General features: G+C 38.0%; 1 protein-coding gene across 1 annotated transcript; it reads left to right on the plus strand.

Annotated features, from left to right (window-relative positions):
- The first annotated feature begins 1,158 nt into the window (after window positions 1–1,158).
- LOC21404352 lies at window positions 1,159–23,837 on the plus strand. Its single transcript, XM_024176428.1, has 9 exons — window positions 1,159–1,827; window positions 2,065–2,364; window positions 2,553–2,766; window positions 2,948–3,057; window positions 3,256–3,455; window positions 3,558–3,661; window positions 22,251–22,438; window positions 22,602–22,801; window positions 23,392–23,837. The coding sequence occupies exons 1-9, from the start codon at window positions 1,461–1,463 to the stop codon at window positions 23,587–23,589; spliced, it is 1,881 nt and encodes a 626-aa protein (XP_024032196.1). The 5' UTR covers window positions 1,159–1,460; the 3' UTR covers window positions 23,590–23,837.
- Window positions 23,838–23,861: the final 24 nt, after the last annotated feature.

Genomic DNA, 23,861 nt, shown 5'->3' on the forward strand with positions numbered 1-23,861 from the left:
TTTATCACTTAAACTTGCTTGCTCAAAAAATTGATAGGTGATGTGGGCGAGTGAGGCAGGTAAAGTGGGTTTCATGAACATCTATATTGATAATGACTTCGGTGAGTTTGGAATTGCGTGGTTTTAATAGCAACTCTAACTATATTAATCATTTCATATTTTTAATTAAAATAATTAATTATTTGACTTTTTTTTTTAAAAATTTTTTCTCCACTCCAACCATTAACTAAATGATTAGTTATTTTGATTTATGTATTTTTCACAGTTAAATATAGCTAGCAAGAAGTAGTTAGTTATTTATTTTTTTAATATTTTATTCTTTGTTTTGACATAAAGTAAAAATTAAAAAAATTTATTTATATTTTAAACATAAAAAAATATGAAAATAATTTATGTTTAGTTAAAATAGAGAATATAATTGGAGTGACTTACTAAAAAGCTGCTAACTATAATAATTTTATAGTCATTTTATTTAAAATTTAGTTAAAATTTAGAGAGTTTAGTTGGAGATATTCTAAAAAAATCACTATTTTACTTAAAGTAAAAGTTAAAAGCAGAAAAAAGCTCTAAAAGCAAAAAATTCTAAAATTCTATAAATAACTTAAAAAGTGTATTGATTTTTGTGTAAAGTGTTTTTTAATCTCTTAACTAAACACTATAAACTGCATAGATTTTTATGCAAATGCTTTTAAAAGTTGTAAAAGCAACCTAAACAAGTTTGTGTCACCTTTTTTTTTTTCCAATTTGTTTTGGTTTTTTTAAATGTTAGATTTCTTTTACTTTAGAAAATTTTTCAATTTAATTATTTAGATGATTTCTCTAATTAACTAATGTTTAATATAAATGTGTGTTTTTTCAGAATTACGTCTTAAGTTAAAATGGCTTTTTTAGGGGAAGACAGCTGAGTGTTTATTTATTTATTTTTTGTTTTAACACAATCCATTATCTATTAGACACTAATTAAGAGATATGTTCTTTCAGTTAAATTCTTGAGCATATTTTTTGAATTTTCTCTTTGCACATTCCAAGAATTATACCCGAAAAGATAATAAATTAAACGAGAATAAATTAGCTAAAGTAGATAAACGGCGCGAATGTGAATGCCGAAAAACATATGTAATAGGCTCTACATAACCCTAGAAAAGTTCTTCTTCTGCACATCGGAAATCCAACTTCGATTTTGAAATTCTCTCGCATTCTTCCAATTGATCTCGCATTGTTCCTATTGCTCTTGGTTTTCGATCCATCGGAAGATTCTGATTTATTCCGATTCCGGTTCCGATTCAAATTTGCTTGCTTGGCGTTGATCGAATTCCATCGTTTCATTTCGCGAAAATCCGATCGCATTGGCCATTGAAGTCAATAATATTGTCAATTTCGAGAATCGAATCCGATTTCCCTGTTCGATTGGCGTTTGAATTTTGAATTTCTCTTCTGGTAATTCTGAATGAGGGGGTTTTATGCGACGAGGAGAAGAAGAAGAAGACGAGGAAGGAGATGATTTTCGGTTCAAAGGTACAATGACTGGAGGGTCATTAGGTCTCCGCACGGGGAGTTATGGATCATTGCAATTACAACAACATCAACAACAACAACACCAACACCAGCAACAACATCAACATCAGCAGCAACAGAAGAATGGATTCTGGAATGTTCAGCCGACGCCGATTCTCCTCCGCAAGCCCTCGAAGCTTCTTCTTTCGAGAGAGAAGGAAAAGCTTCGGCCTTTGCTCTGCCGATTTTTCGGTCGACGGAAGATCGCCATGCTTCTTCTCGTCGTCCTCGCTCTTTTCGTCTTTGTGTTCGGTTCATTTACTGTTAACAAAGGTTTGTTTTCTTTTCACCGTTTTTTTTTTTTTTTTTGGGTAATGAACGCTTGAAATTTTGTTTTATACTAGTTTTAATTGATGTTTTATGCGATGCCCATATGATGGATTTGGTTTCTCTGCACCATTTAATTTGAAAATCTTGGGTTCTTGTTGTTAACATTGTCGTTTACTGGAAGGAAATAGCATATTTCAGTCTCGTGGTTTTGATTCTGATTTCTCTGTTGTGATGAACCAGAAAACGCTAACTTGAAAATCGCCCAACGTATTGAAAACATCAGAACTGCTGACAATGGCCCGCCTATTGAATTTAGAGCTACCTTCGGTGACGATGAGATTTTTTCTGCTCGCGAGATCATTACTACAAGAAGGGGCAGAACTAGGCGTCTGATTTTTCCCGAGGATCATGACAATCGTTTCGACCCGAAGCTTTCTAGTACCTCGGTTTCTCGAAATTCTGTTCCGGCTGCCCATCAATGTGAAAATTTCGCGTTTCCTCCACCTCCTCCAGCTAATCCAAAGAGGATTGGACCGCGCCGTGAGTCAATTTTTTTATTTAATATATTTTTTTCAGTGGCATCTACTAGTTCTATTATTGCTGGAACTGGTTCAGAATTGTATGTTACCTGAATATGCATCATGTGATGGTCTAGCATCTTGACCAAGTATGAGAATTTACGCGCATTGATAATAGCTAGTGATTCTTTTGCTGCTTATTTCTTTCAGCATGTCCAGTATGTTATCTTCCTGTGGAGCAGGCGGTCACTATGATGCCAAGGTCCGCATCAGTGTCACCTGTAATCATTAATTTGTCATATATTCTTGATGACAATCCAACTAGAACTGAGCCTTTTGGTGGCTCTGAATTTGGTGGGTATCCTTCTCTGAAGCAGAGGGATGATTCTTTTGATATAAAGGAGTCAATGCAAGTGCACTGTGGGTAAGTTCTCTTCTTTCTGTATCACTGTATGTTTTGCTTGGATTATTTAATAAGCAATGAAGACTTAGAATTGAATAATTTTGCAATAAATGGATTGAATCATAACAAAGAATTGAATAATTTTGCAATAAATGGATTGAATCATAACAAAACTCAATAAAAAATAAACTTGTTCTGGCAGATTTGTCAGAGGAAGTAGGCCTGGCTTCCGGACTGGATTTGATATTGATGAAGTTGACCTTATGGAGTTAGAGCAGTCTCATGAGGTCATTGTTGCATCAGCTATATTTGGTACTTAGGACATGCCATGAATTTTACTTCCATTTATTATCTCCCTCTTCTCTCTCTCTCTCTCTCATTTATTTTCTATTTTTTATTTTTATTTTTTTTCGCTCTTCCTCACGGTCACACCTTTGCTAGGAAATTATGACAGCTCTCTCTCTCTTATTTATTTTTTACCGCTCTTCCTCATGGTCACACCTTTGCTAGGAAATTATGACTTAATACAACAACCCAAGAATGTTAGTGAATTGGCACGAAAAACCATTCCATTCTACATGTTTATTGATGAAGAGACAGAAGCGTATTTAAAGAATTCCAGTGTCCTAGACAACAGTAAGCGGGTTGGATTGTGGAGAATTATTGTCGTTCACAATATTCCGTACAATGATTCAAGACGAAACGGAAAGGTTTGTTGATTCTGGTTGATTTGCTCTTTTTCTACCACTATGGATTAAGATGAAATTTTGCTAGAATTGTTAGATGTTATGATCCAGCATATTCTTGTGCAGATCCCAAAGCTACTACTACACAGGATCTTTCCCAATGTTCGATATTCCATATGGATAGATGGGAAGCTCCAGCTTGTAGTGGATCCTTATCAAATTCTTGAGAGGTACGCTACATGTTCGGCTTTTGTTAGTCCTTTTAGCTCTATTGATGCTTCTAGTGGTTTCAAGGGGACTAGAACGTATCTTAAGATAAGTGTTTTCCTAATTTCAGTTCACTCTGGTACAGTTATTTGGAATGTTGGGATGACATGTGTTTTGTTGCAAGAGCAACAGTAATAGGGTTTGTTCAGTTGGTACAGTTATGTGTTTTGTTGGGATGGATAGGGTTTTTAGGGTTAATTTTTGGAATTTTCTCGCATGATTATATGAAATACATCACATTCCTAGCCAAAGTCTTCACATAGCTTTCATATGATCTTCACATGGCATTAATTGAAGTCTTGTGTATGGATTTATTTCACCGTCTTCTCACATATGTACATATCTACATATCCACAGATATCCTAATATAATATTATTATATTATATTAGGGTATAGGGATTAGGGTATATGGTATTGTCATTAGGGTATTGGCATTAAAATAATCCTAAACCCTAAACCCACCACGCTTTCGTGGGCTTAGTCTTCATCACTGGAAAGCCAGTCAATGCTGTGCCAGGAACCTATGTCGATAAGTTCCATGTCTACATATGGATTTGAGCCATCATTTGAGTCTAGCTCCTCAGGTGGTTCTCCCGTGTTTGCTTTTGCTTTAAACCACTCATCCCAATATCTATCCACATCATCAAGATATTGTTGCACAAGTGCCGAGGTTGGTGACTGATAAGAATAGAATATTGACTACAACCAGAAAGAATCAGAAGAACGAAATATGATCTTTGTTGACTAACGGAAATGAATTACAAAAGCAGTCTTTCGAGATACTGCTAAATCTCCCCTGCTCAGCCTTAGCCAAGACTTCCTGTACAAGACTCCAGTATTTTCCTCCCCTCTCTTAGTTCCTGAACCCCCCTTTTAATATCTCCTGCTTTCTCTAACTAATTCCCTAACCAACTAAAGTCTACAGTAACTAACTAATAACATTCTTTCTAACTAACTACTAACTTCTCTAACAAACTAACAAGTTGCTATCATTACTCCCGTTCCAAACAAAGACCTTGTCCTCAAGGTGTAAGTCAAGAAATTGCAGCTGAATGACTCCACTTCCTTCCCATATCGATGAGCTTGAATCTTGAAACGTCGAATGGAGCATTGACTCTAGGAGAGTCAAGTGCAGCGGTGATGAAGGCTACAACAGAGAGGCTTGGAACCATGAACTCGGCAGCGACGATCCTAACAACAATGGGTCCTAAAGCAGTGAACAAGAGACAGGTTGGGTTTTGGAGTTGCAAACCCACCAATTTCAAGTCTGCCATTTGCAAACTTCCTAATTTGAACTCTAGGCACACCAGTTTCTGCATACCCTGCCCCAAACTCGCTGAAATTTCGAGGGTGAATTCCAATTGCACCAAAATTAGCCTCAATCTTGCTGGAATTAGGAAGTCCAGCCCCAACCTTGCTGAAGTTGCCCTGTCCGCACAGGCAGATCAAGACACAGTCTTAATTTCACCAGAATTCACGCCTAAATTCCCTATTCCAGCCCCAAACACGTTGGTGTTGCGAGGCCCAACCCCAATTGCGTGGAAATTAGCCCCAATTGCGCCAGAATCTCGGCATCCAATCCAAATTCGGCCGGAATTTCAGAACCCAGCCAAAATCTTGCCTGAATTCACGCTCAAAAACGCTGACCTAGTTCCAACCATGCCAGAAGGCGAAGACCCAGTCAAAATTGCTCCAAAATCAGCCTTAACGACTCTTGAATTCCAAGACCCAGACCAAAAATCGCGAGACCCAGCCCCCAAATTGCCGAAATCGAAACTTATTCCGCCGCCAAACGTTGCCCAAGGATCTCCGTTCAGGTTTGATTCGCGTCGAGCCCCTCCAAAATCCCTAGGTTCCACCACCGGCCCTTTTCCATGGTTGATTCCCCCTCCGTTCAACCTAACCCCGCCGCCGACAACCCCTAACACCTCCCGGCAATCTTCGCTGGAAACCCTGTGATCGGCCGGAATCCTTCCTTCACGCCCAATTTCCTCAACTCTGGCCAACGACCCACGGCCTGCAACTTGACCCGAACCAAATTCCCCATCCCGATTTATGGCGACGCTTGGGCCGATTTCCTTTGCCGGCATCTTCACTTTCCCCATCGCCAACAGAAGCTGCATTTGCTCTTCCATCAGACGGCAGATCTCAATCAGATCCGCCCTATTTTGTGATAATTCCACCCTAACCTCCCCGAGCCCTTTCTCCATCTCACCAATTCCCTTTTCCATGGAAACCCTAACTTCCTTGATCTCCTTCTCCACCAGTTCGAACCTTTCATCTGTTTTCCTAGCTGCCATTGTAGCCCAGAATCAATGCTCTGATACCAAATTGATAAGAACAGAATATTGACTACAACAAAAAAGAATCAGAAGAACGAAATATGATCTTTGTTGACTAACGGAAATGAATTACAAAAGCAGTCTTTCGAGATACTGCTAAATCTCCCCTGCTCAGCCTTAGCCAAGACTTCCTGTACAAGACTCCAGTATTTTCCTCCCCTCTCTTAGTTCCCGAACCCCCCTTTTAATATCTCCTGCTTTCTCTAACTAATTCCCTAACCAACTAAAGTCTACAGTAACTAACTAATAACATTCTTTCTAACTAACTACTAACTTCTCTAACAAACTAACAAGTTGCTATCAGTGACCTTGGTTGAGTAAATAATTTTCTTTGTAATGGGGGTCCACCATAGATTTCAGATAAGGCACGTTGTACTGTCATGCATCCATAAAAGGAGTCATGAGCCCAGTAAAAGTGGATGTCAGGATGAACATGATCTACTGGGATAATCATAGGTTCAAAAAAATCACCTCAAAAATCAGATAGCCTAATGATGATAATTGTAGGCTTTGTGCTCGAATCCCCCTTTGAAAGTCAAGTTGTGAAAGTCATTTATTTCTGACTTATAAACATTATGAACATGAATGCTATGTTTGGTAGAATGGATAGAAAGAGGAAGGAAAGAGAAGTAAAATACCTAGGTGAAGGAAGTAAAATTCTCACATATTGTTTGGTAGGAGAGAAAGAAAAGTGAAGAAAATGTCAAATTTAAGGCATTTTACAATAATACTCTAATTCAAATAAAAATATGATGAACGGTAAAAGTTAAAATTGTTATTTTACATCTTTTTTTTTGTCAAATTTTTTCCCTCCTCTTTTCTTCCCAAAGTTGGAAGGATTAAAAATTGGTGGGTCTCATGAATTTTTATTTTCCTTCATTCCTCATTTCCTCTACCAAACAACTTAAAATTCCATTTTCCTCTACAAAATCCTTCCTCTATTTTCTTTCCTCTCTCCTTTCCACCCTACCAAACACACTGGAAGTGTCCATAGCCGAGCGCCCAATGCATCTTCATGACTGCCGGTTCAAAATATATTGCCATTGGCCGAAGATTAAGAAGTAGCCAGTACGTGTAGTAGCTCAGTGTTGACAAGTTTATCATATGTCTGGAGAAAAGCACGGTGCACGAAAATTGGTCTATAATGATCCTGTTTGTGAACATATATCTTAGGGAAAAGACTGTATGATACAGTCTCTTTGGGAATGGTAGTACACTCAGCATAATATTTGTTGTGAGTTCTGCAAGATTTTCTTTTCCTGTCTAATTTTCACATTCTACTTCCAAGCAGTTGACTAATTTTTCTCATCATCTCATCATTACGTATTCTTAGATCAATAATATACTTAAGAAAATGATGTTTCTTATAAGCTCTAGAGTAGGGGTAGCAATTCGTGTCACGTGTCGTGTTCGTGTCGTGTTTTGATCGTTTCTTTCTAAATTTGCAGTCAATCCGAACACGACCTGTGACGCGAAATTTTTTAAAAATCGCAACACGAACACGACATGACCACTTTAGGGGTTGACACGACATGACACGAAAATGACTCGTGACACGAAATTGACCCGTGAACCCGAAATTGACACGAAAATTGTATACTTTTATTTAATTTTTTACATATTAAAAATAACTTAAAATTCATAACACACTAAAATACAATAACATCTATTAAAATTAAGCAAATAGTACTATAAAGATTTTAAGTATAACAATCATGATATCATAAGTTCATAATAAAACCAAAATATGTAATGAAAAATATATGTATTTTTTAGTTTTTTTACAAGTTTCGTGTCGTGTTCGGGTTAGGCGGGTCCAACCCGAAATTGACCCGTGTTTTTCGTGTCAATTTCAGGTCGATCCAATTCTGACCCGAATTTCTTTTTCTCAACCCTAATCCGCGAAATTCGTGTCGTTTTCGAGTCGTGTTGTGACCCATATTGCCGGCCCTACTCTAGAGGTAGTTGAATCCATAGACTGATGCCTAGCTCTCTTTTACCATCTACAAGGTCTGGATTCTTGCTAGAACTCCCCTTGATCATCATTATCTTTATTTGTGGTAAAGTAATGGAATGTTGAAGTACGTGGGAGTCTTTGGTAGTATTTATAGGTGAATAGCCATTTAATGGATAATGGCTATTTAATGCAGAGGAATCTTGTATTTTTGTTTCCAAAGGTCTTGACAGGTAGTTAGCTAGGACATTATGGCTTCCTTTAATGTGTTTGACCGAATAACGGTATTTGGATAACCATTCCTGCCATCTCGGCAATTGTGGATTTGGGATTTCTCCTTCGTGTCTTTTTAATAACCCCTCAAAATATTTATTGTCTGTGTTGACGAATCTATCAAGATTCGTTGACTCAAATTATCAAGGAAATCATTCCCTGATTTGTCTAGTCAATGGTAGGATTCTTAGGGATAGTTTCCTGATTTATTGAGTCAATGCAAGCTGTGAGTGATAGGATAGTTAGCTGTCAATTTCAGAAAATAATTCCTTGATTCTTTTGTAATTAAGAATTTCCTAGTATAGGTTGTATACTAAAATACTCTGTACTCTATAAATAGTTGTAAGCTTTTCCTCAATGAATGAAACATGCAGTAAGAACGTTTTTGTTCATGGTATCAGAGCCTTACACGATTTTCTACTGAGAAAAAAAAAGCTGTTCATTGTCATTTCTTCTTTAGCCTTTAATCACCTAGAAAAATGTCAGAAATCTTTGAAACCGGTAACAATACCACCGGTAACAATACCATGAATGTCGACCTCCCTAATTCAACCCAAATTTCCCAACCACAAATAGGTGAATACCAAAACTTGCAACCCTCCTTTAAACTTAACGGCCGAAATTACCTAGTGTGGTCCCAACTAGTTAGAACCTTCCTTAAAGGAAAAGGCAAATTGAGTCACTTGACAGGCCCTATACCGAAGGAGGATGATCCAAAGTTTGAGGCTTGGGATGTAGAAGACTCGTCAATCATGACATGGCTTTGGAACTCGATGCAGCTTGAGATTAGTGGCAACCTTATGTTCCTGCCCACATCAAAAGACATTTGGGATACTGTGAAGCAGACCTATTCAAAGGTGCGTGATGCAGCCTTAGTCTATGAAATTAAGACAAAAATTCACTCAACCAAGCAAGGTCATCTATTGGTCACTGCTTATTATAACAAGATGAAAAATTTGTGGATTGAACTCGATTACTACCAAAACTTTAAGATGAAGTGCAGTGAAGAAGCTGCAATGATGCTAAAATTTGTTGAAGGAGAAAGGGTTTACGAGTTCTTGGCTGGCTTGAATGTTGAATATGACCAAGTTCGTGTGCAAATACTTGGAAAGGATTCTCTGCCAACCCTGAGTGAAGTTTTCTCTACTGTCCGAGGTGAAGAAGGAAGGAGAGGCATCATGCTTGAAACTCCACCAAGTGAGAGCTCGGCCTTAATTGTCTGAGTTCCTACTGCTGCTGTCTCGGTTCCTACTGTTGCTGCTACTGCCCCTCAAAACTCACAACAGAACACCAACTGGACAGAGAACAAGTCATTCAACAAATCAACAAACAATAGAGATGGTTTGTTCTGCAACTACTGCAAGAAAACGGGACACTAACGACATTTGTTGGAAGTTGCATGGAAAACCACCCAGAAATAATTCCCAGATGAAATTTCAGCCTCGGAACTATCAAGCCAATGCTGTTCATGCAGAGGAAAAAGATACAACTGCTGCAACACAAGAATTGAGTGGATTCAATCGAGAAGAGATTGAAAAACTCCGCAGTTTCCTAACAGCAATGGATAAACTGGTGGGGTTGTGCTCCATGGCCCAATTAGGTAAGTATTCTATGACCCATCCTCTAAGTGATTCAAAGAGCAACTATAATGGAATATGGCTAGTAGACTTTGGTGCGACCGACCATATAACAAACTCCTCAAACCATTTTTCATCCTACACCCCATGTCCCGGTAACCAAAAAATAAAAACAGCCGATGGAACTTTGGTAACTGTTGCTGGAAAAAGGATTATAACCATACCATCATTGCCTTTGAAATCTGTCCTTCACGTTCCTAAATTGTCTTTTAATCTACTGTCTATTCAGAAGCTCACATCTGACTTGAACTGTTCTGTAACATTTTATCCTACACACTGTGTATTTCAGGATCGGACCACGGGGAAGATGATTGGGCGTGCTAAAGAACATGAGGGACTTTACTATCTAGGCACAAGTGATGGTGGCAATAAAAACGGTTATATTCCTCAGTCTTACATGTCTGATAATCAATCTACAAGAAGAGCTCATATTTGGCTCCATGATGTTCAAATGGGTCATCCATCTTTTTCACTGTTAAAAACTATGTTTCCTTTGCTGTTTCAGAAAATAACTGTCAATGAGTTTCATTGTGAAGTGTGTCAAATGGCCAAGCACCATAGAATTTCCTATCCTTTGAATAAGTCAAGATCATTTGAGCTTTTTCTTTAGTCCATACAGGTGTTTGGGGACCATCTAGAATTTCAAATATTAATGCGGCTCGTTGGTTTGTTTCCTTTATAGATGATTACTCTCGAACTACTTGGCTTTTCTTGATGAAAAATAAATCCGATGTGTGTTATTTTTTCCATATTTCATAAAATGATTCTTACACAATTTGGGATTTACATCAACTATATTCGTTCTGATAATGGGAGAGAATAATCAAGTGATGTCACCGTTCCTTCAAACACATGGCATAATTCTTGAGTCTTCTTGTGTCATCACCCCAGAATAGAATGGGGTTGCAGAAAGAAAAAATCGCCATCTTCTAGAGGTTACTCACATTCTATTGTTTGAGAAAAATGTTCCTAAATTTTACTGGGGGGAAGCCGTTTTAACAACCACGTATCTCATTAATCGATTACCCAGTAGAGTGTTACAAAACAAGTCTCTCATTGACGTATTGTCAGAATCATTTCCTCATATAAAACACTCACAACTTCCCTTACGAATTTTTGGTTGCATTGCCTATGTTCACATTCAGCAAAAAGACCGAAATAGTAAAACTTGATCCAAGAGCCTTAAAGTCAATTTTCTTAGGATATTCCTCAACACAGAAAGGGTATAAGTGTTATCACCCAAATACTAGGAAATTCTACATATCAAAATATGTCACTTTCGTTGAAAATCAAGGGTTCTATGATCAAACTTGTCTTCTGAGGGAGCTTAGGTTAGAAGACAATTCGGACTTAAATTTTCTCACTTTTGATCTTTCCTCAAGCCCTACCCGAGAAACAATCTCAAACCCTCCAAATAATTCAACCCCTCTTCTTAGTCTAGACCGAGATCCTCCAGCCCAAGATCCTTTTGTCAGTCCAAGTCGTGATCATTCAAGTTCAAGGCCTACCCATGAAAATCTAAACACAAGTCCAGTCCATTCTCATCAAGTAAAGAACCATCCAATGTCTCCATTGCAAGTGTACTCGAGAAGGAAGCCTAATCTTGATGGCCCAACCATTAGAACCCGCGCAAGATCAAGCTACAAAAGCAGGTAACAAAACTGATCCCTTACCACAAGAATTCCATGATCTTTATCTGACTATTGCACTCAGAAAAGGAACACGAAAATGCACACAACATCCTATAGCCAACTTCATCTCATTTACCAATCTTTCTCCATCACATAGAGCCTTTCTCACCGAGATAAATGTTATTGAGATTCCAAAAACTGCTCAAGAAGCACTTAGAAGTGGGGAGTGGAAAAAAGCTATGATTGAGGAAATGAGAGCACTTGAAAAAAATAAAACTTGGAAAATTGTTGAGTTGCCTAAAGGAAAAAAATAAATAGGGGGCAAGTGGGTATTCACAGTAAAGTATAATGCAGATGGGACACTTGAGAGATATAAAGCCAGGCTTGTTGACTATGTAGAAACGTTTGCACCCGTGGCAAAACTAAACACCATTTGGATATTATTATCCTTGGCAGCCAATTTTAATTGGACTTTACAGCAATTTGATGTGAAAAATGCTTTTTTACATGGTGATTTAGAGGAGGAAGCCTATATGGAACCACCACCTGGATTCAATGAAGCCTTTGGAACTAACAATGTGTGCAGGTTAAGGAAAGCCCTCTATGGGCTGAAACAGTCTCCAAGGGCATGGTTTGGAAGATTCACCAAAGCCATGGAAAGGATGAAGTTTAAACAGAGCTTAGGAGATCACACACTCTTCATCAAACGATCAAAGGAGGGAAAGATCACTGCCTTAATAGTCTACATGGATGATATCATTGTGATAGGAGATGATGCCAAAGAGATCAAGACTAAAAGACCATTTATCCAGGGAGTTCGAGATAAAAGACCTAGGAAAGCTCAAGTACTTCCTAGGAATTGTAGTTGCACACTCAAAAACCGGGATGTTCATCTCTCAACAAAAATATATCTTGGATCTACTCAAGGAAACATGTATGATGGGATGCAAGCCTTCAGAAATTCCTATTGATTATCATCACAAGTTAGGAGAAGCTGTAGATAGTCCATAAGTTGACAAGGGAAGATATCAGAGGCTGATCGGGAAGTTTATTATCTTGCTCATACAAGACCAGACATAGCCTATGCAGTAAGTGTTCTAAGTCAGTTTATGCATGCCCTTCGAGAGACACACCTACAAGCTGCATACAAAGTTCTTCAATACCTCAAGGGCACTCCTGGAAAAGGAATCCTATTAAAAAGAAATGGAAGGCTAAACTTGGAAGCATACACAAACACAAATTGGGTCGGATCTCTTATTGACCGAAGATCCACCTCGGGGTACTGTACCTTTCTTGGAGGAAACCTCATAACTTGGAGAAGTAAGAAACAATCAGTAGTCTCTAGATCAAGCGCCGAAGCTGAGTTTCGAGCAATGGCTCAAGGCATATGTGAGCTATTATGGATAAAAATTATTCTAGGAGACATAGGAGTGAAATGGGAAGGCACTATGAAGCTGTATTGTGTGACAACAAATCAGCTATCAATATTGCACCCAATCCTGTACAACATGATTGAACAAAGCATGTGGAAATCGATCGCCATTTCATCAATGAAAAACTCGAGAATGGACTTATTTGCACTCCTTATATTCCTACCAACATGCAACTGGCAGACATTCTAATGAAGGGACTCCCTAATGCAACGTTTCAAAGTATTACCAACAAAATGGGAATGGAAAACATACACTCAATAGCTTGAGGAGTGTTGACGAATCTGTCAAGATTTGTTGACTCAAATTATCAGGGAAATCATTCCCTGATTTGTCTCTGATTCTCAGGGAAATCATTCCCTGATTTGTCTAGTCAATGGTAGGATTCTTAGGGATAGTTTCATGATTTATTGAGTCAATGCAAGCTGTGAGTGATAGGATAGTTAGCTGTCAATTTCAGAAAATAATTCCTTGATTCTTTTGTAATTAAGAATTTCCTAGTATAGGTTGTATACTAAAATACTCTGTACTCTATAAATAGTTGTAAGCTTTTCCTCAATGAATGAAACATACAGTAAGAACGTTTTTGTTCAGTCTGTTTCTATAATAAATTGAGGTTGGATTAAAAAAAACTGGAAATTTTTAATCCCATTAATCACAAGTACCTCATTTTTTGATAATGGATAATGAGACTGCTGAGGTAAAAGCTCCTGATCTGTATCCATAGATTCCTCTTCCTTCATTTGTTTCTTCAATGAGAGCAACTACCAGAATTGATTTGATGCATCTGTTTGTAATGAGCGGTCCATCGCCTGGTATCTTTAACGGAGGAAGCTCCTGACATCTCATTTTTAACTTTTTAACACTCAGTTGCTTCTGGGGACCACTTGCTCCCTTAGATGTCTCAAGATTTTACTGGTGATTCTAGAGAGATGTGGGATATCATATGCAGCATAATTAACAATTCCAAGGAATTGCTGAATATGCTTTCTTCTAGTTAATTCATCAGGAAACTCTTGGACTTTTTTCGCAATGTGCTCATGTGGACTAATCTTGCCATCACGAATCTTCAGGCCAAGAAAGTCTACATCCTTCATGCCAATCTTCATCTTTGCCTCAAACAGAACTAACCCATTTCCTTAGATGTTGCCTGTGTTGTTCCTCATTTTCACTGAAAATTAGAACATCATCAATATAGATCAAGCAAAATAAGAACATCATCAATATAGAGCAAGCAATTACCTGATCTGCAAGAAAAGTAGAGCCATTCTCCAATATTTGTTTGATCTATATTGATGATGTTCTTATTTTCAGTGAGATGGCATGAATGGTTATTCAAATACCATTATTTGGTCGAACACATTAAGGAAGCCATAATGTCCTAGTTGACAACCTGTCAAGACCTTTGGAAAAAAAAAAAACAAGATTTCTGTTGCGTGATTTTTATGCTCGCAAGTGCACGTGTCGCAGACAAGTAATAAAGTGTACAAAGTACGAATATTGCCCCACCGAGAATGAATCACCAAGTGTACATGCAGAAATCAACTAGTTTACCCATTAAGAATGATAAAAAGTTGACTGTTCAAAAATTACCCAATTGTTTTAAATGCAGAAAAGTAAAATGAAATGTAAGAAAAGATTAATCAGAAGATCAAAAATGTTAAAATGGAGTGTATGCAGTGAAGTGAATCAGCTAGACCTATTAATTTCTCCTTAGTTGCAAATCTGACAGTGAATGCTGCAAGAATGCTATAGCATTAAACGTCCTGTTAACAAAAACTCATTTATTGTGCATAAGATTCTTCTAAAGTCTTTATGTCTACAGATTCTTCAACCATTTCCAACATATTCTTATGTGAATCTAGTTTTAGAATGCAAATTAAGCTCGGATTTCTTTATGTTATGCAAGATGAACAATATATTCTTATACCATTCACAAATCAATAAACTAAAACAAGATTATTGAACTTGCATCATCTATGTTAGATCCAACTAAAATTAACCTTTCTAGTATTAATCTCAGTCTTGTATTCTATGATCGATGGCCAGTCAAAGACAGAAATAAGCATTAAGCATACATAGATGAACAGGAAATAGAGTTAATCAACATTCCTCAAGCAACCATCATCCTTACAACCTCGGTTCCATTAGCAGATATAACTTAACAAATTAGTTCATAATGGTAATTACAAGAACCAGATTTTCAGAGTAATCCATGTCTTAATTAATAATAAAAATAACAAAAGAATCAAGCTAACAGAAAGAAAAAGAATTGAGGAGCTGGATCTTGGATCTTCTATGGGACGTTTGGTTCATGGATTTAGAACCATGATTCAGAGTCATTCTCGTTTTACGTGCGTTTTTTGTGAGAGAAAATACTGTAGCGAACCGCGAACCATGATTCGAATCATGGTACGAATCCCCCTTGCAAACGTCCCCCTAGAGTTTCTCCTTGTCCTTCCCTTCGGATCCTCCTCTATGCAGCTCTCTCTCTTGAATTTTTTCTTCTTTCTCTCACGTCTGGTCCTCCTTTTTCTCTCAGTACTGTCCTATATTTCTTTTCTCCTATTTTTTTCTCTTGTACTCGGCGGCTGCTCTCCTTTGCAGAAAGCATTTCCTTCTTAGGGCAACAAAAGGGTTGCGGTGTCAATTAATAAGGGCTGAAGTGGTCTACACTACTGTACAGCTCAATCAGCTCACATGGGTCTTTTATCCTTTTCCTCCAGGTAGTGTACTGATGTCATACCACTTGCTAGCTGCACCCAGAATGCTGCAGCAGAATGCTACTGCTTTCTCCCTACAATTTGCAAAATCACAACTTAGGCATATTTCAACCTCTTTTTGAGTCAAATCACTCCTTAACCCGAGAGCAGCACAAGTACATAATTTAGCAAGATAAAATGCAAAGCCAGAAAATCTAAGTTAAAACACAGAAGAAACAAGAAATACACTCTTGGCTAAGCAAACTTTAAGCTAAAAATGCATAAGATAACCTAATTTCTTAGAGTTATCACATCCCCAAACTTAAAGTATTGCTCGTCCTCGAGCAAGACACAACAAAAATATAAACGAAAGTTAAAAACAACAATGAATCAAAAGAAAAGAAGCACAAGTCTTGTGAATGAATTCTCAAAAAAAAAAAAAATTACCCTCAAAAGCTGGGTTAGGAACATAGCTTAAACAGAAACACAATTTCCACCCAAGTGCTGAACTTAGCTTCAAAAGATTGCCTCTTCTCCAATTAGACCTTTCTTGTGTGTGTGTGAACAACCAAGTGCAATATCATCATTGTCAATCTAGATGGGAAAATGCACACATGCTCCAAGCTAAGAATCTCTATAAGCGAATTTTCAAATTCCATAGGCTCACTTTTCAACACTCTCTCCACTAATGTAGATCAACACACTACCAAGGATCAATAGTACTTTTTAGGCTTGAAATGATAGGCTAGAATGAAGGTAGAATTCTCCCTCAGAGCACATCAATAATTTTAGGACTTTAAAAAGCTCAAATAACATTCTCAAGTAACACCTCCAAACTTAAGTTTTTGCTTTCCCTTGTCCACCATATCTGCTTTTATTTTTATTTCACCCCCTTTTTTTTTTGAACTACTAAGAGATGCAACACTTGTCTTTTTACGCGAGTGTTAACATTGATGATGAAGACACCCGGTTACTCAACAAGATGCAATTCAAGGCGCTTTTTTGCTTTTTTTTTTTTTTTTTGGCTTGCTTGCTCTTGCCTTGGTCTACCGTTTGACGCAAAAGTGAACATGGGGCTCATGCTCACTCCTGGTTACTAAGCATTCCAAAACAGCGGAGCAAAATTTTTTTTTTTAGATGAATAAGGATAACATACTCAGCATCAAAAGCTCCCCCTACCCCTAAACTTAAAATCAACATTGCCCTCAATGTTGCAAAAGAGCAAGTAGGGTACCGAACAAGGGAACAAGGAGAAAGGTAAAAGTAGGCTCAACGAGTATACTAAGGAATAACATGTCAAGGTAGGCTCAAAAAGCTCAAACGGTCTAAAGATGGCCTAAATCACTTGCTTGGTAAAGTGCTTATCTATGATTTCGGCTCAAGAGTGCATCAAGTAAGTTTTAGAGATTGTGAGTCCTAAGAATAAAACACATTTACAGAATCTCTCTCTAGAAGTTCAATGAATCAATAACACTAGGCTAAGTGCTCAAATGAAGAAAAATAAAAAATATGGAAGAAGACAATCAGGAAGAAGTTAAGGACAACTTGGTGGAAATCATGTTTTTCTAAAACTATGCCGAAATCCAGCCGAATCATCATGATTGCAAGAAATTCATTCACAAAACTTGAAACATAAGAAAATGAAAATGAAAGTGATGAAAGATGATGCACAAGTAAAAACCATAAAACCAAACAACAAAACAAAACAGAACAGACTAGAAACCACACTGCAGCAAGTAAAGTAGGTAAGGAAAGACTTCCCTGAGTGGTCAACACCGCTATTGAGTTCCTCTTCAGAATCATTTTGAGGCACTACGCAACCTCAATCGCCGAGATGATGACTCCGGAGCAACTGATTTTCCTTTATCTGCTCTCCTCACAGAGACAGCGACTTCCGGTTCCTGTGGCTCTGCTGGTGTGGAACTGGGATGGTCGGCAACCACTTCTTCCTCATCACGAGGTTCGTCAGCATTAGAGGATGAGTCACATAAATGTTGGGGAAATTCCAGAAAGGAATGGAATCTGCTGGAGTTGGCTCTGAAATGTTTCTGGAGAGCCAAGTCTCGCCGCTTCACATATTTTCAGAACTTGTGCATCTGCTATAAAGAGATATATTGCAGGACCTCCATGTGACTTAATCTTTGTTCCAAGCGGCAGAAACCTGCTGCCAAATCATTGCTAGGCCGCTCGGAAGCAGGAGCGCTAGGCGCAACAGGTTCAAGTGCTCGACTCGCTTCCACCTCAGGTTGTGTATCATCCTACCAGAGCCTGGTGATTGCTGCACGCGTGAGGGGCATTGGGGGCTGCTCTTTTGGCTCAGAGTTCTCAATCACAACACCATGTGTTGTGCATAACTGAGTGATAAGAGATGGGAACCGTAGCCCACCATTGTTCCGCCTTGCACAAACACCAATTTGTTGCTGGAGGATTTTGCCCACATTAATGTCTCTACCCTCCATTAGATTGTAGAGAAGGATAGCCCTCTCTTTGTGCACCACATGATCATGGGAGGAAGGCATCAGTTGGAATTTCAAGAAATGGAACTAGACTTTCGGTCCTGGCTTGAGAAGCCTCTGAGGGATTGTCATGAAACCACGTGTGGCCTTTGTCCACTCAGCACCTTCCATACACAATGCGTGAAGGATTTCATCAAGCTGCTCCTCATCCAACCTTGCAGCAAATTCCTGGAAATGATCTTCTGTATCTGGCAGATTGTACATTCTGTTAATTTCCGCTAACGTGAGTGGAATCCAGTGGTCTTGCACAAAGACTAATTCTGGTGTAGCTGCGTTGTAGTTCGCGTGGAATTCTTGCACCGAGTCACTGCAGCCGGTTGACGATGGCGGAAAGTTTGCCATGCATGTTTCTCGATGATTGAGCGAACGAAATCCGGGTAACCCAAAGTGTTGCTCTGCGCAAAGACAAACCCCTTTTCCATATGTAAAGCCCGGGAGCTTGTACACGTGGTGAACCTATCTAAAGCTTGAGGAGAGACAAACCGTTTCATAATCTGATCCTCTGGTTCAGAATGTGTTTCTGAACTGTCGGATTCAGCCCTCTCAGGCACGGCCTTCCCCTTCCTCGCTTTGCTCTTGAATGGCATGTTGAGGTGGTAGCGAAAAAAAAAACTGAACTATGACCACCTGTTTGTCTTCACTACTCGAGATATGGTTGCCCTCCCCCAAAAATTACTACTCACTGACCCCAACAGGACTAATTCTTCCTTGCCGTACCCAACTCCTCTCAAAACCTAAAACTGCTCTGCCTCTAACCACACATATATCTACACTTTTTTTTTTTTTAATAAACTCTTGGAGCTCGCTCACAATAATGACAGAAAATACCCCCAAATCTCAACACATCCAAGTATATTCCACTAGTCAACACAGACAATCAATGAGAAAATAAAAAATCACCCCTACCTTTTGTGGCCGCGGCATGCTCTACCCCCAAACTTAAATGCACTGCGCTGTGAGAATGCCTCGCTGAAGATACTAGGGGTGAGTGAGGCTTTAGTGGTGTGATTGATGAAGATGGCAAGGGCGCGGCGGTGATGGGAGGAAGAAGATAAGTGGCGGCCGAGAATGGAGTGGAGTGTGAGTGGGGCGTTTGAAAAATGAAAAGAGGAGCACAAGTGTGGTTGGTGAAATTAAGGCTTCAGGAAAATGCTGAGCGAGTTGTCGTTTTTTTTTTTTTAACAGGAAATAATGGGCGCCACGGCTTTGTTCTCCCTGGTTTTTGGCTAGGAAGTAATGGGCGCTGCGGCGCTCTATGTGGGCGTTGCGGCGCTGAACAAGCTGAGTGAGTTTTCATTTGTTACTTGCTGCCCAGAATGCTGCCTAAGATGCTGCAACATAGTCATAGCATTCTGGGCGACTTACTATGACTTTTTCATGTTCCTTGCTTGCTTCCTGATTCCTTTTCAGCGTTTCTTTTCTCGACACACAAGCGAAAATGCAAAGGCAAAACAGCAAAACAAAAACAAAAACAGATGAAAACAAATCCTTGGGTTGCCTCCCAAAAGCGCTTGTTTTTGAGTCATCAGCTTGACTACTTCCCTGATTTATGCCTCCTGTAAGCTGATGGAAGTCTTGCAGCGATCCACAGGACCTCCAAAATAATGCTTGATCCGTTGGCCATTCACCAAAAATTTCCTTCCAGATTGAGTTTCTTGCAACTCCACTGCTCCATGGGGAAAAACTGTGGATACCATGAATGGTCCGGACCATTTAGATTTCAGCTTTCCAGGGAAAAGCTTCAGTCGTGAGTTAAACAGAAGAACTTGCTGCCCTGGTTAAAACGTCATGCTCAGTATCCTTTTGTCGTGCCATCATTTGACCTTCTCTTTATAGAGCCTTGCATTCTCATAAGCTTGCAGCTTGAATTCATCCAGCACATTCAATTGCAATTCTGCCTGCCAATCAAGGTTCAATTTCTTAAGAGCCCAAAAAGCTCTATGTTCCAACTCTACAAGCAAATGGCAAGCTTTTCCATAAACCAGTCTATATGGTGATATTCCCAATGGTGTTCTCATTAACTGTACAGCCTATTTATAGATTACAAAACAGTCTACCTACAAGCTATTTATGGTAACACAATATTCATCACTAATTACAAATAAAGGCCTAATATACAAGAATTTCCAGCTTGCATTGACTCTGGAAATCAGGGAACAAATTCCCTTAAAACCAGAGTCAACGAATCCTTGAAGATTCGGCAACAGGTCTTTTGTCCTTTTTCCTCCATGTAGTGTGCTGATGTCATACCACTTGCCAGCTGCACCTAGAATGCTACTGCTTTCTCCCTACAATTTGCAAAATCACAATTTAGGCATATTTCAACCTCTTTTTGATTCAAATCACTCCTTAACCCGAGAGCAGCACAAGTACATAATTTAACAAGATAAAATGCAAAACCAGAAAATCTAAGTTAAAACACAAAAAAAACAATGAAATACACTCTTGGCTAAGCAAACTTTAAGCTAAAAATGCATAAGATAACTCTAATTTTTTAGAGTTATCAATTTCTTTGCATTAAATAGCCATTATCCATTAAATGGCTATTCACCTATAAATAATACTATAGACTCTCACGTACTTCAACATTCTATTACTTTCCCACAAATAAAGATAATGATGATCAAAAGGTATTCTAGCAAGAATCCAGACCCTGTAGATGGTAAAGGAGAGCTAGACAGCAGTCTATGGAGTCAGCTACCCTTTCAATTTGAATCTGAATTATATGAACCATCCTCTCCTACACCAACCCAACTTACACCCCTTTGTCCTTATAGCTTTTATAAATTTCTACTTTCTCACGCACTTTCAGATCTATTATCCCGACAAGACAGAGAAAGCTTACATCTGTTTACCAGTCCTCAGTTGCAGGCTTCTCGAACAATCTCTTTTTATATATTACAGTCAGTTCCATAGTTAAGTAGAGAGGTTTGTCAAGAATTGAACGGTATTGAGGTTGAACGTGAAGCTTAACTTAAGGTTGTTTACAGAAATTGTGCATTTCTTGGTAGCTTCCTTGCACTTTCCAAAAGTGGAAATGATATTGATATAAACTCTATCACAATTGATGTATTTTACAAATGTTGCATGTGAACTCTCTATTGCTTTTTAATTGCAGAGATTTGGTGTAAAAGAATAGATCCCAACACTTCTAGCTTTACACTATAGTTAATAGTTGTAAATGACATATTTTGTTGTAACTTAACAATCTGTTATTCATGACTCTGGATTTCAGGCATGACTACTTGGTTGTAAGTTATGCTCTATTATTTTGGTGAAATTTTGGCAATGCCCCGGCCCTTTGTGAGTCGTTTTCTGGTAGTCAGGGTTCTCTCTTTTTTTTTCCCAGCAGCCAGGGTTTTCTTCTGATCTCCTTTTCCTTGATGATTTGGCACTTTATTTATTCTTTCCCTTTACCCCGTGGTTCAAAATATAGTGAATTAACCGGAAGGTGTAATCTATTTTTGGTCATCTGTTAATGCTAAAAGTTGATATTTGATAGTGTTTCCATGATGTTCAGTTTTTATGAGAATAAAAAATTTCAGAGTAATTGTAGTAAATAGCATATTTTTTAAACTAAATTAAGTAAATAGTAGATTTTAAAACTATTTAAAGTAAATAGCAGTTTACCATATAAATGATTCATTTACGTCTGGTAAAAAATAACTTACATGATAAAAAAATCTTAGAAAATCTATATTTACGTGGAAAAGAATCTTTTTACCAGTCGTAAAAAGAATCTTTTTACGTTTACGTGGGAAAAAATCTTTTTATGAGTTGTAAATGAACCATTTATACGGTAAACTGATATTTTCTTCAAATAGTTTTAAAATCTGCTGTTTACTTCATTTAGTTTCATAAATATGCTATTTACTATATTCTCCCAAGATTTCATTGCAAAATTTCTCTTATTTTTCTATTTTACATATATGAATAGACAGCTACTTAATGTTTAACTTGTTTCCTTTCCCTGCTATGCAAAGCATTCTGGCATTATGTGGTATATTAGTGGACCCAATTTGATTTGTGTTTTACATGGTGCTTGATTATTTTCAATGGCATTTAGGTTCTTGTGGCGTCACAATGCAACTTTTGCAATCTCAAGGCATTATAGACGCTATGATGTTTTTGAGGAGGCTGAAGCTAATAAAGCTGCTGGAAAATACGACAATGCTACCATTGATAGGCAGATTGAGTTTTACAGAAAAGAGGGTTTGAAACCATATTCTACCGCTAAGCTTCCTATAACTAGTGGTAGGTTTGTGATCCATCATTCACGTATGTATGTATTGAAATAATTAGCTGGCGTACATATATCTGAGTATGTTTTGCAATGTATGTTTGCATGTGTGTTATACATGTTTAGCCCCCTTTCTTTTGGGGTCTTAATGAGAAGTTTTTCTTTGACTTCCTGCAGATGTTCCTGAAGGTTGTGTAATCATAAGAGAACACATTCCTATTACCAATCTGTTTACCTGTCTATGGTTCAACGAAGTTGATCGTTTTACTTCTAGGGATCAGTTAAGCTTTTCCACAGTAAGGGATAAATTAAGGCAAAGAGTTGGTTGGAGTATCAATATGTTCATGGATTGTGAAAGGCGTAATTTCGTAATACAGGTGCGAGATTTTAATGATCATTATTTGCTGTGTTGGGATTTTTTATATTTTTTATTTTATTTTTTTTTTGAAGCTATGTGCTGTGCTGGATTGAAAAGCTTATTCAAAGCCTTTTCTGCTACATTTTCGGTGTGCTTAATTGTTTAGTCAAGCCTTTTTTTTTTTTTTTTTTTTTTTTGAGTTTTGACCGAGGTGTAGTGTTATGTTGATTGCTCTATTGAACCATTGACTATTGTTGGGATATTAAGTAAACTATAGAGGTATAATTGTTGCTTGTGACCAGAGTTTGAAAAACTATGCACGTCATTTCTACTTTAATCAGAAAATGGTGCTACAGCTTACTTTAATTTGCCAAAACCACTTTTCTAAATGCATGCATAAAAGGAATGAGCCTTGAAAGTTGGAATCAAACACTTGGACTCCAGTGGCCTGTAACAAGTTTGGTGGAATTCTCACAACCCTATGAATAACTTAAATGATGAACCTAACTGGGCTGTCCTTTAGTTTCCTTTCCACATGTCGCCGCCAAAAGTTCATATATCTCAATGTTGTAATGTTTTTTTTTTTTTTTTTTTTTTTTTTTTTGGCAGACATACCACAGAGAATTACTAGAGCACATGCCTACTCCTGAAGTGAGTGATTTCAGACCAGTTCTTCCAAGTGGTAACACATATGGTAAGACTCCAGCAGGAAAGAAGGCTTCTACTCGACGAGGGCGAGAAAGAAAATCCGGTTCAAAGCGTCACCGGAAGGTAACTGCTGGTGGTAGATATAACAGCTATTTTTAATTGTTTCCTTTATTGATTGATTGTCCCGCTTTCTCTCCTCTTTTTGACTCAAGAGAAAAATGTAATTTTTTTTTTTTCTCCCTTTTTGTCTCGTTTAAATCACAAGTAGGAAGGTCTTGCTAAATCTGTGCAGAAAAAGGGAAGCAAAAGATACCACTCTAATTTTTGTTTGGGAATTGTTGATATATATTCAATTTCGCTGTAAATACCGTGCCCTTAATAAGTTCAATACGAGCTGCTGCGATTTTTCCTTGTGTTATGTGTGATACTTG

Source organism: Morus notabilis, unplaced genomic scaffold (assembly GCF_000414095.1).
Source record: "Morus notabilis unplaced genomic scaffold, ASM41409v2 Scaffold248, whole genome shotgun sequence".
NCBI classification, from domain to species: Eukaryota; Viridiplantae; Streptophyta; class Magnoliopsida; order Rosales; family Moraceae; genus Morus; species Morus notabilis.